This window comes from Garra rufa, chromosome 24 (genome assembly GCF_049309525.1).
Source record: "Garra rufa chromosome 24, GarRuf1.0, whole genome shotgun sequence".
Taxonomy (NCBI): domain Eukaryota; kingdom Metazoa; phylum Chordata; class Actinopteri; order Cypriniformes; family Cyprinidae; genus Garra; species Garra rufa.
Window position 1 is genome coordinate 33938586 of NC_133384.1, and position 22011 is coordinate 33960596.

General features: G+C 33.5%; 1 protein-coding gene across 1 annotated transcript in view; it reads left to right on the forward strand.

Moving 5' to 3' along the window:
- The first annotated feature begins 6408 nt into the window (after positions 1 to 6408).
- Positions 6409 to 22011, forward strand: part of srcin1b (SRC kinase signaling inhibitor 1b) — a 39823-nt gene continuing 24220 nt past the window's right edge. Inside the window, exons 1-4 of the mRNA XM_073830618.1 lie at positions 6409 to 6474; positions 6812 to 6926; positions 9112 to 9157; positions 19801 to 20138. Coding sequence (XP_073686719.1) covers positions 6409 to 6474; positions 6812 to 6926; positions 9112 to 9157; positions 19801 to 20138 — 565 coding nt within the window. The remainder of the gene's footprint in view (positions 6475 to 6811; positions 6927 to 9111; positions 9158 to 19800; positions 20139 to 22011) is intronic.

Below are 22011 nucleotides of genomic sequence, written 5' to 3' on the forward strand. Positions count from 1 at the left end.
GACGAGGGAGGATCGTTTGGCCCGCGCTGCGCTGTGGCCTTTGATCGATCAGGCGCGTAAAACTGGAAAGAAAGCGTACTTTCGTGGACCGTTCGGATACATTGAAGGGAAACGCGTTGATTCAACATGATTATTCATGTGAACTGATTGAGGGTAGATTGGTAGGAGATACGACTGTTTTGGAGACGCACTAGGTTGTGAGGTTTGTTCTAGGTTTGTGGTTATACAACCTAGTGAAAATTTCTTTCTCATACAAGTGTTTGCACTTTGCCTTGCATTTTGCACTTTTCTGTTTTATGTTTCCAGTTAAGTTACCATTTTCTTTAATGTCACTGAATGTTAGGGGCATTCAAAATAAGGTTAAAAGAAAAGCAATGTTTTTATTTTGTAAAAGTAATGGTTCTCACTGTATTTTTCTACAAGAAACGCACTCTGTTTTAACGGATACTGCTTTTTGGTCTACTCAATGGGGAGATAAGTTGCTACTTAGCCATGGTTCCTCCCACTCTGCAGGTACTGCAATTTTATTTAATAACTGTCCAGGGAAGGTTATTTCTTCTAGAACTGACTTAAGTGGACACTGGCTAGCGGCTGTTTTAGATATTGAACATATTTTTTTCATTTTGGTTAACATATATGGCCACAATAATTCTAAAATGAACCAAAATTTACTTAATGAGGTCTCTTCTGTAATCTCTGATTTAAAGAGAATATACCCTACAGATAATATTGTTGTAGGTGGAGATTTTAATGTTGTACCAGACGAGACACATGATAGATATCCTCCCAAAAGCTTAACTTCTCAACCAAATCCTTTGGTCTCACACTTTTGCACTAATTTTAAATTGATAGATGCATGGAGATATCTCAATCCTAATCTCAGACAGTTCTCTTGGATGAGACCCAACGCCTCCAGCAAATCAAGAATTGATTATTGGCTTATTTCAGATAACCTAATGTTATTTGTTAAAGACTGCGCTATCTCTGCAGCTCCTTTGACGGACCACTGTGCCATTTCACTACTTTTCAAACCAAGTCACAACACTTTAAGGATTAAGGGATATTGGAAATTTAATTCAGATTTACTTAATAATGAAAGATTCTGTAATAAAGTTAAAGATTTAATTTTGGAAATTAAGAATAGTAATAACTTTAATTCTAACAAAGCCAGATGGGAATTCCTCAAATTTAAAATTCGTGAATTTTCTATTAATTACAGTAAAGTACTGGCCAAAGTGAGGAGGCAACAGGAACATAATATTATTTCTGAAATTAACAAATATTGTAGTGAAACTGGATTGAATGATACTGAAAAAACCAAAATGGTCTCTTTGCAATTAGAATTGGACAACCTTTATATTAAGAAAGCCAAAGGTGCATATATACGTTCTAGGGCTAAATGGATAGAAGAGGGTGAAAAAAGTACTTCTTACTTCTGCAGATTAGAAAAAAGACGTCAATCGCGCAACTCAATTCTTTCACTAATGATAAATGATGTTGAATGTACAGAACCTACTCTAATAGGTAAGACAATCTATCGGTTTTACAGTGACCTGTACTCTTCCAACTTCTCCCCAATAGAGTGTAACAATTTCTTTGATAAGATAATACATTTTATTCCCCACATTGACAATGATTGGAGAGATTGCTGTGATTCTGTTTTGCGCATTGAAGAACTTGACTCAGCGGTTCAAAACTTAAAATTAAACAAATCCCCAGGCCCTGACGGCCTCACAGCTAATTTTTACAAATTCTTTTGGAATGATATTAGATTATTATTATTTAATGCTTTTGTTGAATCCATTGAAGATGGGTCTTTAGGCCCTACTATGAATCAGGGTTTGATTACATTAATCCCTAAACCAGATAAAGACATGAGATATATGGATAATTTTCGGCCAATCACATTGCTCAATAATGATTATAAAATTTTTACTCATATATATGTTAATAGATTAAAAATGGGCATTAATAATTTAATTAACGAATCACAATCAGGCTTTCTTAAAGGAAGATCTATTCATAATAATATAAGGTTGGTGATGAATTTGGTGGAGTACAGTCACTTGATAGAGGATGATGGATTTATCTTATTTTTAGATTTCAAAAAAGCCTTCGATATGATTGAGCACGCTTTTCTGTTTAAATCCTTACAAGCTTTCGGTTTTGGTGAACAGTTTATTAATGTCATAAAAATGATTTATAGAGACATGAATAGTTCAGTTTCCCTCCCTTTTGGTACTACACAAAGATTTCAGATTGGCCGTGGAATTAGGCAAGGTTGCCCACTGTCCCCTCTTTTATTTATTTTAGCTGTAGATATGTTATCCACTATGGTTAAACATGATTTATCAGTAAAGAAATTAAATGTATTTGGGAAAACCTTAGCAATCAGTCAGCTAGCAGATGACACTACTTTATTTTTACAAAATAAAGATCAAATCCCTCTGGCTATTTCTTTAATTAATTGCTTCTGTAAAGCTTCAGGCCTCCAACTAAATTTAAATAAATGTGAACTCTTGGCCCTACACCCAACTCAAGATCTGTCCTTATATAATATTCCAGTTAAAGAGACAGTGAAATATCTAGGTATTTATATTTCCAAAGATTCAAAAATAAGTATGAAAGAAAATTTTGAAAATAAAATACAAAAAGCCAATGGTATTTTGAATTGCTGGTTGCAAAGAGACATATCAATTTTTGGAAGGATACTTCTAACAAAAGTTGAGTACTTATCTAGACTGATTTACCCAGCTTCTGCTGTAGCTCCCTCTTCAGGTATTATAAAAACAGGCAATCAAAAAATGTATGACTTTATTTGGAGACATAAAACTCATTATATTAGAAAATCTGATATTATAAAAATATACGAAGAAGGTGGTCTCAATGTAATTGAATTTGAAAGTATGAATACGATGTTAAAACTTAAGTGGCTTCAAATGTTTTTAGGTAATACTGAGAGCTTCTGGTATTCTGTGCCTTCAGCTTTGTTTCGTGAAGTAGGTGGTATCCGTTTTCTTCTCAAATGTGATTTTGATTTACCTAAAATTCCAGTGAAACTATCAGCATTCCACCAACAAGTCTTATTATATTGGAAATTGGCACACACACACAATTTCACGCCTCACAATACTCCAATCTGGAATAACAAATATATTCTACACAGAAACAAATCCTTATTTTTTGAGGAATGGGTAAATAGAAATATTTGGTCAGTATTGGATCTAATGGATGAGAAGGGTAATATGTTAAACTATAATTTATTCACTTTAAAACACGGATTTACCTGTCATCCAAAGCAATTCTTTACTGTTATTAATGCAATACCTTCAGGTATAAAAATGTTAATGAGATGTTACCTCTCCTATTCCAAAATTACTGCTGTCCTCCCATCGTTATATGTAGGTGATATTGAAATAGAGAATAAACTCTGCACTAGCAAATATTTAAGACAGTATATCGTCCAGTCAAATTATCCTTGTCAAATACTAAGAAATAGTCTAGATCATACATTTGATAAAAATACTGTTAAATATTTCAGAACAGCCTATCTAAAATTCCCTATTCTGCCCAAAGTAAAAGAAATGCAGTTTAAAATATTAAATGATATATACCCTTCCAATAAATTTCTTCATTTAAAATTTGATTTCGCAAATATACCATGTTATCTATGCAAACATTTAGATGAAGATACAGAACATATATTTTTTACATGTAGTATGTCTCAATCTTTTTGGAAAGCTTGGCAAGACTGGTTGGTAGAGAAGCGTGTGGTTGCTGATAGTTTCACTCTAACCTTACATGATGTACTGTATGGAATAACCAAAGAATTCTCAGTTTTGTATGATTTAATTAATAATATTATGTTACTAGCAAAATTCTTTATACATAAATGTCGCTACTTTAAATCTCCTCCCCTGATGATAGTGTTTAAAAATGATCTAAAATGCTTTTCAGATGCCCTTAGCAAAATGAAAAATCCCAAGGCAGTAAAATTGTTTAATTTATTTGTATATTATAATTTGTTGTAATTCTATTTTCTGTATTATTATTATTATTTTTTTATTTTCATTTAATCTCTCTTACTTTATACTTGATCCTCTTTCTTGGAATATTTTATGTATTTTATTTAGATTATAATATGGTTCTATTGTGTTGAGCCTTCTTTACCAGATCTTTCTTTTGTATATGAAGCACTGCCATTCTGTTGTACTCAGATTTTGTATTCAATAAAAAAAAAAAAAAAAAAAAAAAAAAAAAAAAAAAAACTTGGTGTGTGTTATAATAAGCATGACCTGAGGCTACCTGCAGTGTTTCGGCACAGTGCCACCTAGTGGTCAGTAGTTATGAAAAATGGCTAATTTTGCTTATAACTTCTCAAGGGTTTGGCCAAAAATCTTGAAACTGGTCTCATTAGATTTGAAGGAGCATGCCAAGTTGTACCATATCCAATTTTCCCATGTTGTCCATTTTGCGCGTCGACCTTTTTGAATTTTGTTGTAAAATGCTATATTTTACGAATAAATTGACATATCATTACGAAACTCGGTATGTACCTTCAGCACCATGCCCTGAAAGTGCTCAAAAAGTTTGGAGGCAGCGCCACATTGTGGTCAAAAGTTATAAAGAAATTCAGAAAAAGGATTAGCCTATTGTAATGAAACTGGTCTTGATATATTCCTTGGATAATGCCGAGAACATCGATACCAATTATGTCAGAATTGGAATAACTTCCTGTTCGCCATTTTGATTTATGTTGAAAACCTACTTTTGCGTACTCCCCCTAGACCATTACTCTGATTTTCACAAAATTTGGCTCGGATCATCTTCAGACTGTGCTGACAAAAAATCATTGATTTTGTGTCGATGAACAGTATGAAACGGTTATCGTTTAGTGCATCAACAAATTTGCTGAAAAGACGCCAAACTGCATCTGAGGCTGTATCTCTGCAAAGCTTTGACATATTTGCACTAAACTTTGTATGTGCCATTGATACCTCACTCATTCATTAACCTTAAATTATTAAATTTCCAAAAATGCTAATAATTATTGATTGCATTAGCCTATTATAATGAAACTGGTTTAAAAAAATTCAATATTTTGAATATTTTGAATAAAAAAAAATATTTTGATTATTGTAGAAATTCTACTTTTTCAAACTCCTCATAGACCGTTGGTCGGATTTTCACCAAATTTGACTCAGATCATCTTCAGACTATGCTGACAAAAAGTTATGGATTTCGTGTCGATATTCGAAACCGTTTTCATTTAACGCATCAACGAATTTGCTGAAAAGATGCCAAAGCGCATCTGAAGCTGTATCTCTGCAAAGCTTTGAGATATTTGCACCAAATTTTGTATGTGGCATTACCACCTCACACTGATTACACCACATCAATTTGGTAACAGCGCCACCTATCGGTCAAGAGTAATAAACCATTCATTAACTATCAATTATAAAACGTCCAAAAATGCTAATAACTGTAGGTAGCATTAGCCTATTGTAATAAAATTAGTCTCAAAATATTTCTTGGGTCATGCTGACAACATAGATACCAATTATGCCACAGTTGGCCAAACTTCCTGTCCGCCATTTTGGTTTATTTTGAAAACCTACTTTTTCGAACTAGTCCTAGACCGTTCGTCTGATTTTCACCAAAATCGAGTCAGATCATCTTCAGACTGTGCTGACAAAAAGTTATGGATTTCATGTAGATAGATGAAACCGCTGTCATACAGCGCCTCTACAAACTTTAGGCTTGAGGCCAAAATTACTTTGAGGCTTTATCTATGCTAAGCTTTGACATAATGACACCAAACTTTGAGTGTGCCTTTGTCACCTCACACTAAACACACCACATCGATTTGATAACAGCGCCACCTATTGGTCAAACGTAGTAAGCCATTAAATCATATCAGTAGGCGTTCTACATAATTTTTACGTCATTTTGACTAAAATCAATCTAAAATGGCTTCTTTTTACTTATTGTTGCAGTTAGTCTGCTGTTCCTGCCATCCTTAGCTCCTCATTTCCCCTTTGAATGCTTGGCCCCATAATTGCTATATTTTTTATTATTATTATTTTGAGGCTTTTGGACATTTTTCAATCTACAATAGCATGCAGGGATGAATTATGCACAGATCAGCCATGTTTTACGTAAGTAAACAGGGCAGTTTTGATTTCATGCTCAATTTAGTGTATGCTAAACTGTAGTGATGTTGTACATGTCTGTGTCGTCATAGCAACAGTGTAGGTGGTTGTATGACATGCAAGTATAGAAGCAGGTGTGGCCTGCCGCAGTGTCTGAGTGTGTGTGTGTGTGTGTGTGTGTGTGTGTGTGTGTGTGCACACACAAGAGAATGATGCCTGTGTGAGTGTGTTTGCAAACCCAGGAGAGACATAAACAATGAGAGGCAGAGAGGTGGACAGAGAGAAATATGATGAGAGGCAGGTGGGTTTGCTCGTTGTGCAGGTCAGGGTGGATCTTCATCTCATTTCTGTTCTTCCTCACATACTCAACCACAGCTACTGGAACTAAACTCCTGCTGCTGAATGTGTGTGCTTACAGACGTGTGAATTAATGTATTAAAAAGTGGCTTTTGTGTTATGCTCTGACGCACACACTTCTGCTGGTCTTAGCAATTAGCTAAATAGTATCTGAAAACACAGTGAGCTGCCTACCTACCAAGCATATTTGAACATTTAATTAGAACAATAATGTTTTTAGAGATTCACCAATGTGAGAACTCAAAGAAGCACTTTGTTTTACATGACATGTGTATTAAACCGGAAAAACTATTTCTTCTCAGGGAGTATCTGGAGGTATCCAGAGGTTGCATAACATCCCTACATCTATTAAAATGTCTACTAAGAAGCACAGATGTGCCATTGCCAATGATATCCCACAATCCTGTGTGTTTGACGGTTGGTAGAAAGAATGGTTCTGGGCACAGTTGCATTTAAAGGATTAGTTCACTTTCAGAATAAAGATTTCATCAAATGTCATCCAAGATATTCATGTCTTTCTTTCTTTCTTTCTCCAGTCGAAAACAAAGGTTTTTGAGGAAAACATTCCAGGATTTTTCTTCATATAGGAACTTTATTGAGGATGAATGGGTTGAAAGGTTGAAATTGCAATTTTAATGCAGCTTCAAATGGCTTTTCATGATCCCAGATGAGGAATAAGGGTATTATCTAGTGAAGCAATTATAAGGAATTGTTTTATTTTGGAAGTGGAGTTATTATTTAAGCCAGTGGTCTTTGGTTTTGACACAATCAAGAACCTTATTGTGTGTAAAATGTGGTTAAGAATATGCTTAAAACGCTTCAAGTATATCCATATATTTCTATTCTATCCTGTTTTTATTTTCATGGATGTGATATACTTGTGTTCAGATGTTTGGGGTCATTATACATTTTTTACATTCACCAAGGCTGCATTTATCGATCAAAAAATACAGTAAACAGTGTGTATATATATATGTGACCCAACAAAACCAGTCTTAAGTCGCTGGGGTATATTTGTAGCAATAGCCAAAAATACATTGCATGGGTCAAAATTATTGATTTTTCTTTTATGCCAAAAATCATTTTTTGTAAAATTCCTACTGTAAATATATCAAAATGTAATTTTTGATTAGTAATATGCATTGTTAAGAACCTAATTTGGACAACTTTAAAGGTGATTTTCTCAGTATTTAAATTTTTTTGCACCCTCAGACTCCAGATTTTCAAATAGATGTATCTCGGCCAAATATTGTCCTATCCTAACAAACCATACATCAATAGAAAGCTTATTTAGTGAGCTTTCATATGATGTATACAGCTCAGTTTTGTAAAATTTTACCTTATGACTGGTTTTGTGGTCCGGGGTCACATATATATATATATATATATATATATATATATATATATATATATATATATATATATATATATGCAATATTATTACAACTTAAATGTTTTTCGTTGTCACATGATCTTTCAGAAATCATTTAAATAATCATTTGAATCATTAAAAAATTCTGCTCAGAATTCATTTTTATTTGTTATTACTGTTAAAATCAGTTTGCTGCTTTGTGGAAACAATGATGCATTTTTTCAGAGTTTTCTTTTATGAATAGAAAGTGCAGCATTTTTCAAATTGATTGATGCTTTTACCTTTTACCTCTGTATTTTCACATTCTTCAAAATTAAATTAATTTTCAGTGGAGAACATCCTTTATTTTATTTTACTGTATTTTATTTTATTTATGGTCTCAAACCAAAAGCATGACCCCTCACATGCTGTACCATTTTATTTTATCCCTCACATACTGAAAACATTTTACTTCTGTACTTTGACATTCTTTGAAATGAGGTTGAATGTAAATATATATTATATATGTATTTAGTTTTATAAATAATTTCATTTAATTTCATGAAAAAAATAGTTAAAAATAGTTTAAATCTTCTATCTTTTTTCTATTTTTCAGAGTTTTCTTTTATGAATAGAAAATTCAGCATTTATTCGAAATAGAAATCTTTTGCAGCAACATAAACGTCTTTACTGTCACTTTTGATCATTTTAATGCACCCTTGGTAGTAAAAAGTATTAATTTCTTTTAAAACAACAGCTCATATGAGCATAACTCATTACTCTTTCCCTTCTGTCTCTCTTTCATTCTTTTAGCAGCCACATTACTGGAGTTTTAAGGTAAGACATCTCTCCCTCTCCAGATGTATGTGCATGCATGTTTATCTGTGTTTCTGCATGTTTGTCTGGTTAATGATCCTCAAGGAAAACTTCAGATGCAAAGCATCCACACAGTGCAATAAAACTAAACAATGCATGACACAAAATGGCTTTGAATGAATGAAATGTATGAATACATTAGCTGATAATGGTCTACTGTATGAATGGTGAAGCGCTGGTCTTGCACAGTGCCTCAAAGGGAGTTACATTTAACCATAAAGTGCACACAATGTGTTCTGAAGGTACATACTGGGATAATCCAGTGGTTCCATATATGGCAAATGGTTTAATTATAGCATTTCCTGGAAATCCACCTTCAAGACAAACTCCTCCACTAGGTTCTAGTGCAGTGACTCACCTCCTTTGTAAATGCAGCCTACGACATGGGAGTCATCAAGGGACTTCTGCAGGTCTTTGAGATGTGAGAAGTGAAAGCAACTAGTCTGTATCGCCTAGGGGTGCTTGGGACACCTATCTTTGGCACTAGGACAATGCTGGAACTCCTCCAGAGCTGAGATATCTTTCACAGGATCAGGAGAGAGAGAGGGGACAGGTGTTAAAGAAGCCTACAGAGCATCCCGAGGCCGATTTGGTCAAGCCGCACAGCCTTAATCATCTACTTTAACTCCCTGGAGTGCTGAACGTGACAAACCTGTGATCTGAAGTGTTACAGAGATCCTTTAGAGCAAGAAACTTGCCCTCAGCTTTTCTTCGGGTCTGTTTTGTGGCTCTGTTCTCGCATGCTGGATAATCCTTTGGATGAAAAGCATTTTTCAGATGGCGAATAAAATGGATCAGATTTCTGAATCGAAACCAGGAACATTTTCTTGTTTGGTGGTCAAAATATCTTTGAAATCTCACATGTTTATTATTATATATAAATTATAAAATGGTGACAACACCTATTTGCTTCATATATGCCTAATATTATTAGAATTAATAATTTTATTATGTTTACTAACCCTTGCTGGTTTTAATACTATTTACCAAAAATTACACTATACAGAATCATTATCACACAAAATACAGTTTAGGTCAAAAGTTTACACCCCCCTTTCAGAATATGCAAAATGTTTATTGTTTTACCAAAATCAGAGGAATCATAAAATGCATGTTACTGTTTATTTAGTACCTGAATAAGATATTTCACATAAAAGATGTTTACATACAGTATAGTCTACAAGAGAAAATAATAGTTGAATTTATAAAAGACGACCCGGTTCTTGATGCATCGTTTTTTCTTCTGGAGCATCAGTGAGCACTTGAACCTTGTGTAATAGTTGCATATGAGTCCCTCAGTTGTCCTCAGTGCGAAAAGATGGATCTCAAAATTGTTGGAAAGAGAGAGTGAAATATTAGGCTAATATCTTAATTAAGACTGCGCATACATATATTTTCCACCTATTAACTTTAGTTTGTCAAAATATTGCACCCTTTCCTGCTTACTACGTCCTTCTCTATATGATTTAGCAGCTTCCACATGTTTTTCCATGGTTCAGACAGCATAAATTAGCAGAACAATTTATGCGGTAGTACATTAAGCGTGCAATAGATGCTGTTGTTTACATCCGAGTATCACAAATATGGCCGCACATCCGGGTAACTGACCAAATCGTGACTATTATATTTGCTAAAGGTGGAACTTTCGAGAATGTTTAAAACTGTTAGCAAAGCAATCCAATGCACTGTTCAGCCCATGTTATATGGTACAAACAAACAGTATATATTTTTTAATTTAACAAGAATAGTTAGTGACTGTGTCATTACCTAGAAGCTTGAAACCGATAACAGTGTCTCTGTAGATAACTTATGATAATGATGCTCTGCCAGGGTTGCCAGGTCTGTGTAACAAAAACAACTCAACTGCCACTCAAAAATATTTCAATCGCGTTCCATGTCAAATTGGCTTTCAAAATCGTTCCAAAGAGCTTCATACCAGTCTAAATCGCGCACCTGGAAGGGGGATGAGCTTCAACCGCAGACAAAACAAAATGTAAGCCCAGTAACACTTGCGCGAAAAAACGCAGACTTGGCAACACTCTCCTTAGTTCTTCATGGCTGAAGAAGCGGCAATCTCGCAGCGTCCTCTTTTGGTTAAATTAATCCTTGTACGTTTTCTCTGGTAACTACTGTAACGGCAGTGTAGGTCATTTGTTATAAAATATTTTTATATAAACGTAGGGTAGAGTGGGGGAAAACGCCCCCCTGGGGTAAAACGCCCCCCCACCTGTTTTTGCCAAAATAACCACTAGAGAAAGTCAATATACATTTTCACTGTTGCTATGCACTACATTGACAACGGGGATAAACAAATATCCTTGGAGAAGCTGAAACCAGCGACGTGTTTTAAGAGAAGAGGATTACGGGGTAAATGCTATAATTTTCTGATATTAGTAAACAAGTGTTTAAGAGAATATAGTTCTGTAGGATACCACAGTGATGTATGATACATGAAAAGTGAAGTGTGTAGTTTGAGAGGATATGTTATTTATAAGGAATATAATTGTCTTTTAAAAATTATAAAACAATTTAAAAAAGACATAGCTTGTGGGGTAAAACGCCCCCTACGCTGAGGGGTAAAACGCCCCCCAGAGGGCACGGTTTATCTCTATCATAATTACTATGATAACATATTTCTATCTATCAAATTTTTTGTTTTACACTTAATGCAGTATAACTAGGTGGTGAAATCAAAATAAAATAAAAATACCTCAACATATTTGTTTGCATGGCTTAGTTATATGTATAAATATAAATGTTAAAAAATTTGGATATTTTGGACATTCCTCAAATGAATATAAATATATATACATGTTGATACATTACTTGCCTTTTACTTTTAGAGATTAAAAACTACAGTCTGTTAATTTTGCTGTTGATCTATGAAGCAAACTGGTTGGTAAGAAAGGGGGCATTTTACCCCACTGCTGGGGCAAAACGCCCCCTTTGTACAAAAAAATGTTCCGTCAAAATACTAATTAATTATGAAGGCTGAGCAATTTTAATATTTGGTGAATAACTTCTGCCATAGTCACTCAAAACCAGGATGGCAATTCTAGTCACATTTATGTTTTGTTACACTGTAATGTCACATTTTCCTTAAGGGGGGGCGTTTTCCCCCACTCTACCCTACTATAAAACGAGGACATTTCCGAAGACAGGAAACTAAAAGCCGCTTGGTTACCCTAAATTGGAAGCTCTTTGACAGCTTCTGGCATGTGGAAACGCACGGCTTGCTTTGGTTAAATTGGCCCCAGGTGTACCGATGAGCTGTGGGCATGCTGGACTACAAGAGAACCGTCCAACCGTACCAAAACAGGTACTTTCATTGCTGTTGGATTATCTCACATGCGTATATTATGTCTGAATATTAATAATGGATATCAATAATGAATAGATTATGTTAAAAAATTCAACAATTCATTATTAGTTGCCATTTACACACTTTATACAGGGCGATTAAAAATGCATTTATAGCTGGGACAGTTCTGCCCTGGAGGGTCCTGGAGTTAAGTGTCTCTCGCTCAAGGAGCCAGTCGTCGGGCCTCTACAGATTGCACTGTTGATCCCTGAATCCCTCTTCCCTCAATTGATTTCTGTTCACAAGTGTCCAATCCTGTTAAAGGTTAAAAAAAAATAAACGTCTATTATGCTCAGGGTAAAGAGGGTTTGGTCAGTTACCCGGAAGCATGGTGATACTTGGATGTAAACAACAGCATGGATTGCAGAGTTAATGTTCTGCTAATTTCTGCTGTTTAAACCACGAAAAAAACAACAACAACATGTGGATGCTGCTAAATCACATATAGATAGGCTTAGTAAGTAGGAAAGGGTGCATTATTTTGACATACTAAAGTTAATAGGTGGTTAGGACATGTACGAGCAGTAATAATGATTGGCCTAATATTTTACCTACCTGACCGGAAATGATAACGAACACAAAAGTTGTCAAGATTCTTGCCCTGGACAACCACAAATGCCTTTGTTCCTCAGTTTTTTTGCACTCTTCTTCTTGATTTGTTATAACTTTTGGCAGTCTGTAGTACTCCAAATGTTTTTCCTGGTCTGACCGATTAGTACAGCCCAGAACATCACAATAATTGTCCATTTTCAGCAGCAATAATAAAAAAAAAAATCAAGTTTCATTTGGTTCAGTGGCATTGTTTACGTTCAGTAAACTAATTGATCAAAAATACAGTAAAAACAGTAATAATCTTAAATATTATTGCAGTTTAAAATAGCTGTTTTCAATGTGAATATATTTTAAAACGTAATTTAATCCTGTTATGCAAAGCTGAATTTTCAGCATCATTACTCCAGTCTTTAGTGTCACATGAAAGTTCAGAAATCATTCTAAATGCTGATTTGATGCTCATTTCTGATTGCAAACTTTCTGATTGTGCTGCTTAGTATTTTAGTGGCAACCATAATGCTTTTTCGGGACTTTTTGATGAATAGAAATAATTTATTTTAGAATAAGAGCAACAAAACATTTTTGCAACAATTTAAGAGTCTGAATAGTTTGGATAAATGTAATGGATCCTGAATAGCATATGTGAGCATTATGGGGGATAATTAGAGCGTAACAAAGTTTTTCAGTCTTTCTGTTTCTTTTGCTCTCAGTAAATAATACATAATACTAAATAAAGAATTGTTTTGTCGTGAAGCTTGCATAAACTTAAAACATTGACTAAAATACAATAAAATATAGAACTTAATTTAAAATTAATATGATATAAAACTAGTGCATGTCTTGTTTTCTTTCGGTCATACACACAAAAAAAAAGTAAAAAATCAGATGTGCAGCGTGTAATACTTTCATTTATCAAGGATTCATTAAATTGATAAAGTGACAGTAAAGACATTTCTGTTTCAAATAAATGCTATTTTCTTTCTAACTTTCTGTTCTAATTGTATATTTGAATAATAATCGTAAATGTTTCTTGAGCAGCAAATCAGCATATTAGAATGATTTCTGAAGGATCATGTGGCACTGAAGACTGGAGTAATGATGCTGAAAATGTAGCTTTGATCACAGGAATAAATTACATCTACATACAGTTGAGGTCAAAAGTTTAGATACACCTTAGATACACCCAAAATAAGAGGGATCACATAAAATGCATAGTTTTTTATTTCATATTGGCCTAAATACAATATTTCACATAAATTACGTTTACAGATACACCACAAGAGGAAATAATAGTTGCATTTATGAAAATGACCTTGTTCAAAGGTTTACATACACTTGATTCTTAATACTGTGTTGTTACCTGAATGATCCACAGCTGTGTTTTTGTTTGTTTGTTTAGTGATAGTTGTTCATGATTGCCTTGTTTGTTCTGAACAGTTTTCAACCCCCAGATCTTAATGCATTGTTTTTCCTTCTGGAGCATCAGTGAGCATTTGAACCTTCTGTAATAGTTGTATATTAATCCCTCAGTTGTCCTCAGTGTGAAAAGATGGATCTCAAAATCATAGTCATTGTTGGAAAAGGTTCAAATACACAAAAATGCTGAAAAACAAAAGAATTTGTGAGACCTGAAGGATTTTTCTGAAGAACAGCAGGACAAGCAAGGGACTCAGTAACAGCTATTATTTTCTCTTGTGGACTATATTTGTTTTTGTTTTTTATGTGGAATATCTTATTCAGGTCAGTACTAAATAAAAAGTAGCATGCATTTTGTATGATCCCTCTTATTTTGGTAAAATAATTAACATTTTGTAGATTCTGCAAAATTTTGACCTCAACTGTATATTCACTTACTGTAATTTTTGTTTGTTTCCATCACATATTGAAACGATTGACTCTAGACTTTCACATCTATATATTAAATCAAGTCCCTACAGCTCTCTAGTGCTGTGAATCATTGCCCGAGATGTCAGTCCTGGATTAACTTTTTCCTTCCCTGAACAATCGATCAGCAGCCTTTGTGACCGAGGTGAACAATTTTGCATCTGTATGACAGCTGGATCAATATTACAAGGACTGAGTTCCTTGAGTTCCTTGACTTCCTTCTGGATGCTGTCTATGAATCTCAGTTTCCAGGAAAAGTCTGTGCTGTAACTGTCTGTGCGGAGCTCAGATGTGTGACACCAGGCGTGTGGTGTGAGGTGTTCTCACTGAACCGTACGAGTGACACTACACGGAGCTGTCTCTGCAGACGCACACACGGGCCTGTCACTGACTAACCGTTCGAGTCTAAAGAGAGTTCAGGAAGGACTCATGGAAGCAGGCAGTCATGACGGGTTAAGAGATGCTGGATGACTGTGCACCTGGAAAGCCATCGTGTTTTTGTCAGGAGCACATAACCAAATACTCTAAACGACAGTGACATTTCTTGTCCAGTTAATAAGATGCACTTTTTATTGTCTTGACAGAATTGTGTGTGTGTCAGGGTTATTATAGGTAAAAAATACCTGCAAAAATTAAAATGAAAAATTTACCTGAAATAAAATATAAAATATTTTATATAAAAATAATTTATAAGTTCATAAAACCCTTTTTATTTAACTTAATGCACTAAAATAAACTAAACTAAAACAGAAATAAAATTTATAGAAGTTTTTATAGAAATTCAAAAACTAATAAAAATAACAGAACTGCTGTGTGTTAGGGTTATTATAATTACAAAAACTAAAATTAAAACAAAACAAAAATTACTTTGTCACTAAAATAAAATAAAACTTTACAATATTAAACTTATTTTATTTCAGCTTGTTGCCAAGGCAGTATTTCTCATTTTTATGCAGTTCAGTTTGATGAAAAAAAAAACTAAAACTAAAACTGAAATAAAAATTGATATAATCTGTATAGAAATTAAAACTAATAAAAATAACAGAGTTTCTTATGGTTATTTAAGTTAGCTAAAATTAAAATTAAAGCCACCAAAAAGAAGTTAAAATCAATTTTGTTACTTAAGAATTAAATACATTCTCACTAAAGTAAATTAAAATATAAAATCTTAAACTAATTTTATTTCAACAAATTGCCAAAGCAATTTCTTATCACACTTAAAAGCATTTCTCAAGTTTAGCTTGTTCTAAAATAACTAAAACTCAAATACAAATCAATAAATATTATGTAACGAATATGTCAGGGTTATTATAATTAATAAAAAAACTTAAAACAAAAGTGTTATTTGAAATAAAATATACTTTAACTGAAATAAAATACAAAAAAGCCTTAATATATATTAATATATACTACTGCAACGAGTGTTTTTGAATGGAAAAAAGACTTATAACTGATATAAAATATAAAAACCCTTAATGTTTTATTTCAGGTACAGCATTTTTCATTGTCATTTAGTGTAATTTGATACTAAAATAACTAATAAATATATATATATATATAAATATAGTGAGATATAGTATAGAGTAAAATTATTCAATTTGTCAATATTTGACCTTTTTAAAAAAAAATAACTGACAGAACCACACAACACAATTACACATTTTTTTACTAAAATTAAAATGAATACAGAATATATAAAAATAACAAAATAAGATATAAAACTAAATAAATAATAATATAAAGAAAAATAAGTCAAAATAATAATAAAAATGATATAATAGTATCTCAATGATACCCAAATAACTATAATGTGTGTGTGTATTTACATATAACTCAAAAAAAAAAAAAAATCACAGATTTACATACATGTACTCTTTACATGCTCCATTGTTGTTGTCAATTCAATGGCAAAGCTCTCTGGCCACACTTCTCAATCAATAAGCGCTGTCGTGTTGATGCTGTCATGCTAATTAATGTATTTATTAAGGGGAAATGAGGTTAATTCACACTTATTGTGAAGCCATTAACCTGCAGCCCTAGAGACAGATGCCAGAATCAATGGTGCTGAGACTTCTGCATGGCAATTCTCACTATAACATACATATATTGCCAAACTATTCACTTTAATTGCTTTGTAAATAGATGTTTGAAACTTGCAGCACATTCCTGATTACATCTCTCACTAGAACGGTATTCCAGGACTGTTAACACCCGTGGAATTTGGCACAGAGGGCCACAGCTGCAAACATCTGTCCTGTCTGTCAAGGCTTCACGCATTCCGATTGGCTAGAATGCATGTCAATCAAAACGTATCAGCCAATCAGAGGTGCAGGAAACTGTACAGTCATGTCAAGATTTTTAAGACTGCACAGTTTCTCTGTAATGCATTTCCACATCTCTGACATTCACATGTGCTGTATTTAAAGAGATTTAAAGAAAGCAGAAAGTGCCGTATTGGTGTGAGTAGAAACAATTTCTCTTGAAAATGCTTTTTGACTTATTTAGAAAACTTCTGAAATTTCAAACTTTTGTATTTTGTTACTTTAGTTTAGCTCTAAATCAGGTTCTTTGTTGCTTGAAAACCCATTGGTTTCTAAAAAAATGTATGTGTATATGCGTATATTAGGGGTCTACCGATATGTGTTTTTCAGGGCCGATGCTGATATCAATTATTACAGATCAAGTAGACCGATAATCAATATTTTGAACCTATATATATTTTTGGTGTAAAAATGAAAATTAATGCCAAAATTAAGAATAACAAGGACTCTGACAAAAATAGTATAAAGAAAAACCCATTTATTGAAATTGAAAGAAATTAACAATTTTAATTAACAAGGATGCATAAAAATGGACAGAAAATGAGTAGAAAAACTAAAACAGTATTTTCTTGTAAAATGTATTTTTGTTTCCAACTTTGAATTTTTTTTTTTTCGATTGTGTATATAAATACATAAAGCACAATCCATTTTTAGAAAATGTATGTTTTTATTCAATAAGGATGCATTAACTTGCTGAAAATTGACAGAAATTAAGTAAAAGAATTGAAATGGTGTTTTCTTGTAAAATGTACAGTCGTGGCCAAAAGTTGAGAATGACACAAATATTAGTTTTCACAAAGTTTGCTGCTAAACTGCTTTTAGATCTTTGTTTCAGTTGTTTCTGTGATGTACTGAAATATAATTACAAGCACTTCATACGTTTCAAAGGCTTTTATCAACAATTACATGACATTTATACAAAGAGTCAGTATTTGCAGTGTTGGCCCTTCTTTTTCAGGACCTCTGCAATTCGACTGGGCATGCTCTCAATCAACTTCTGGGCCAAATCCTGACTGATAGCAACCCATTCTTTCATAATCACTTCTTGGAGTTTGTCAGAATTAGTGGGTTTTTGTTTGTCCACCCGCCTCTTGAGGATTGACCACAAGTTCTCAATGGGATTAAGATCTGGGGAGTTTCCAGGCCATGGACCCAAAATTTCAACGTTTTGGTCCCCGAGCCACTTAGTTATCACTTTTGCCTTACGGCACGGTGCTCCATCGTGCTGGAAAATGCATTGTTCTTCACCAAACTGTTGTTGGATTGTTGGAAGAAGTTGCTGTTGGAGGGTGTTTTGGTGCCATTCTTTATTCATGGCTGTGTTTTTGGGCAAAATTGTGAGTGAGCCCACTCCCTTGGATGAGAAGCAACCCCACACATGAATGGTCTCAGGATGCTTTACTGTTGGCATGACACAGGACTGATGGTAGCGCTCACCTTTTCTTCTCTGGACAAGTCTTTTTCCAGATGCCCCAAACAATCGGAAAGAGGCTTCATCGGAGAATATGACTTTGCCCCAGTCCTCAGCAGTCCATTCGCCATACTTTTTGCAGAAGATCAATCTGTCCATGATGTTTTTTTTTGGAGAGAAGTGGCTTCTTTGCTGCCCTTCTTGACACCAGGCCATCTTCCAAAAGTCTTGGCCTCACTGTGATGCAGATGCGCTCACACCTGCCTGCTGCCATTCCTGAGCAAGCTCTGCACTGGTGGCACTCCGATCCCGCAGCTGAATCCTCTTTAGGAGACCATCCTGGCGCTTGCTGGACTTTCTTGGATGCCCTGAAGCCTTCTTAACAAGAATTGAACCTCTTTCCTTGAAGTTCTTGATGATCCTATAAATTGTTGATTTAGGTGCAATCTTAGTAGCCACAATATCCTTGTCTGTGAAGCCATTTTTATGCAATGCAATGATGGCTGCATGCATTTCTTTGCAGGTCACCATGGTTAACAATGGAACAACAATGATTTCAAGCATCACCCTCCTTTTAACATGTCAAGTCTGCCATTCTAACCCAATCAGCCTGACGTAATGATCTCCAGCCTTGTGCTCATTAACATTCTCACCTGAGTTAACAAGACGATTACTGAAATGATCTCAGCAGGTCCTTTAATGACAGCAAAGAAAGTTTTTTTTGGGATTAAGTTAATTTTCATGGCAAAGAAGGACTATGCAATTCATCTGATCACTCTTCATAACATTCTGGAGTATATGCAAATTGCTATTATAAAAACTTAAGCAGCAACTTTTCCAATTTCCAATATTTATGTAATTCTCAAAACTTTTGGCCACGACTGTACTTCAGTAATCTGTGCTTACAACTTAGAAAAAAATGTATTTGACTTTGCATATAAAATTATAAAGAAAAATCCATTTTGAATTTAAAATCAAAAGAAATGAATGCTTTATTCAACAAGGATGCATTCACAAATCAATGAAAATCTATCTAAATGTATATTTCAAATAAATGCTGCTCTTTTAAACTTTCTATTTATCAAATCATTCTGAAATAGTGTTTTGCAGAAAAATTTAAATAAGCACTACTATATTCAACACTGATACTAACAAGAAATGTTTCTATTACCTTACATATAGAAATGTGTGCATATGTATATGTTAAAGGTATATTAAAACAGAAAACTAAAAAATATAAATATAAAATCTTACCTCTAAAAATAAACAGAAATACAAATATATATTCATATGACAACACGAGAGAAAAGCTAAATTGGAAAATCAGCATGAATTTGAGGATGTCTGATATATGCTTTGTCTTCTTTCGCTTCAGTGACAGCAGCAGTGGAGCTGACATGATCATGTTATCAGCATGATTTGAGAATGTTTTACCCTGCATGGGTTTCCTTTCACCACTTTGGAGACACACACACTCACTCAAACACACACGCATCCTAATTCTCCCTAGACGCTCTTTTGCCTTCCCATCACAGAGGTTTCATTACCCTTGCAAAACTGCTACTTCTGCAATACGGGCAATTAGAGAGGGTTCCCTCCCTCCCTCCGCTCAGAGACTCACGCACACTTATCCGTCTGTCTCTGTCTGTCTCCGTCTGTCTCCTGCAGGCGCGAACTCCACGCGGCGCTGCGGGGTTGCAGCAGCAGCACTCGCTGGGTGAGCAGGTAGGAGGGCGACTGTGCTACGCTTCTGCCGAGAGTTTGGAAAGCATGGCCGACGCAGAGCTGCCGCTGGGCTTCAGTCGCTCCAACATCCTCAGACAGAGTCTTCCACTGGCACGATCGCCTAGTCAGGCCAAACTGAGAGCGCCAGGTATAACACATCTGCACTTTTGTGACATTTTATTTCCATTTTTAATGTTAGCCAAGCTTTCGTGCACCATTTATTTATTTAGACCTTTTTGGCACTCTCTATCTGACCTGGCTTTGTTGCACTTGAACCTTTTATTCTTCTACCGTATAGATAAATTACCTCTGTTTTGATTGGCTTACCTCCATATTTGGCTTAGTTTACAATTATGGTTCTTCCTGAGGATACTGGAGATAGCTTTTGGCATGTAAATATTTCTATGTTTATGTATTTAGAAAGTAATATTTAAACAAGTTTATTAAATTAGGTGTGTCAGATTTTTAAAATGTAGATTTATTAAATTAGATTATAAAATGAGTCCAGTTAGTGGTACAAATTGCTTTGCTGTTTACCAAACTGAATGGTTTAAAACCTTTAAATATTGTCGACTAAGTATATTTTATTCTTTTATATATTTTAGAGTCTCTTAAGCTCCCCAAGGCTGTATTTATTTGATCAGAAATGCAGTAAAAACAATATTTTGAAATATTTTTCTTATTTACAATAGCACTTTTTATTTTAAATATATTTTAAAATGTAATTTATTGTGATTCAAAGCTGAATTTTCAGCATCATTACTCCATGATCCTTCAGAAATTATGCTGATTTGCTGCTCAAGAAACATTTATTATTATTATTATTATAAATATTACGCTGTTTTATATTTTTGTGGAAACCCACATACTAGACCATTTAAAAAGAAAAAGAAAAAGTTATAAAAATCACAAAAACTTTAAATAAAATGAAAATGAAAATGGAATATACATATTTTATACTCATAATTTACTACCATTCTCAAAGTCTCTTATGCTTACCAAGGCTGCATTTGATTAAAAATACAGTAAAAACAATATTTTTGTAAATATTTTTCTTATAATTTTTTTATTATGAATATATTTCAAAATGTAATTTATTCTTGTGATGCAAAGCTGAATTTTCAGCATCATTACTATAGTCTGCAGTGTCACATGATCTTTCAGAAATCATTCTGATATGCTGTTTTTCTGCTTGCTCAGGAAACATTTCTTATTAATATGAATATTAAATATTGTGGTGCTTCATATTTTTGTGGAATCCATGATACTAGACATTTTAAAAAGAAGAAAAAAGACAAAATTACGCTGAAGTTCAGAAGTCAAAATATATAATATATACATTAAATAATTTTCTTGCGCTTTTGCCCAATTTAATCTATCTTTGAGAAATAAAATTATTTATTATTTGTATAAAATTATTTGTTAATTCTTTTTTTCAGGAAGTATGCAAATTGGTAAAAAATATATATTGTTATTTATTATTATTATTATTATTATTATTATTATTATTATAAAATGATTACTATTATTAGTTTAATTTTTTAAAAATGATGGGAATTTTTAAATATAATATAAATTCACCAAAAAATAAGGTGATTCATATTTGTTTACTTTAAAAACAAAGTAATATATATTTTCTTGTATGCATGAAATTTATGAAATATAATAACCAGTAAGATTTTTATTTATTTATTATTTTTTGGATAATAATAATAATAATATATGTTTCTTAAACAGCAAATCAGCATATTAGAATGATTTCTGTAGGATCATGTGACACTGAAGACTGGAAAATTCAGCTTTGCATCACAGGAATAAATTATAAATTAAAAACAGTTATTTGAAATTGTAATAACTTTTCACAATATTACTATTTGTACTGTATTTTCGATCAAATAAACACAGCCTTGGTGAGCATAATAGACTTTAAAGCATTAAAAAAGTCATTAAAAACCTTACCAACCCTTTTCTTTTAAATCGTTTAGCCCAATTAAATCTAAAGCGAAACCTTTAACCATCAT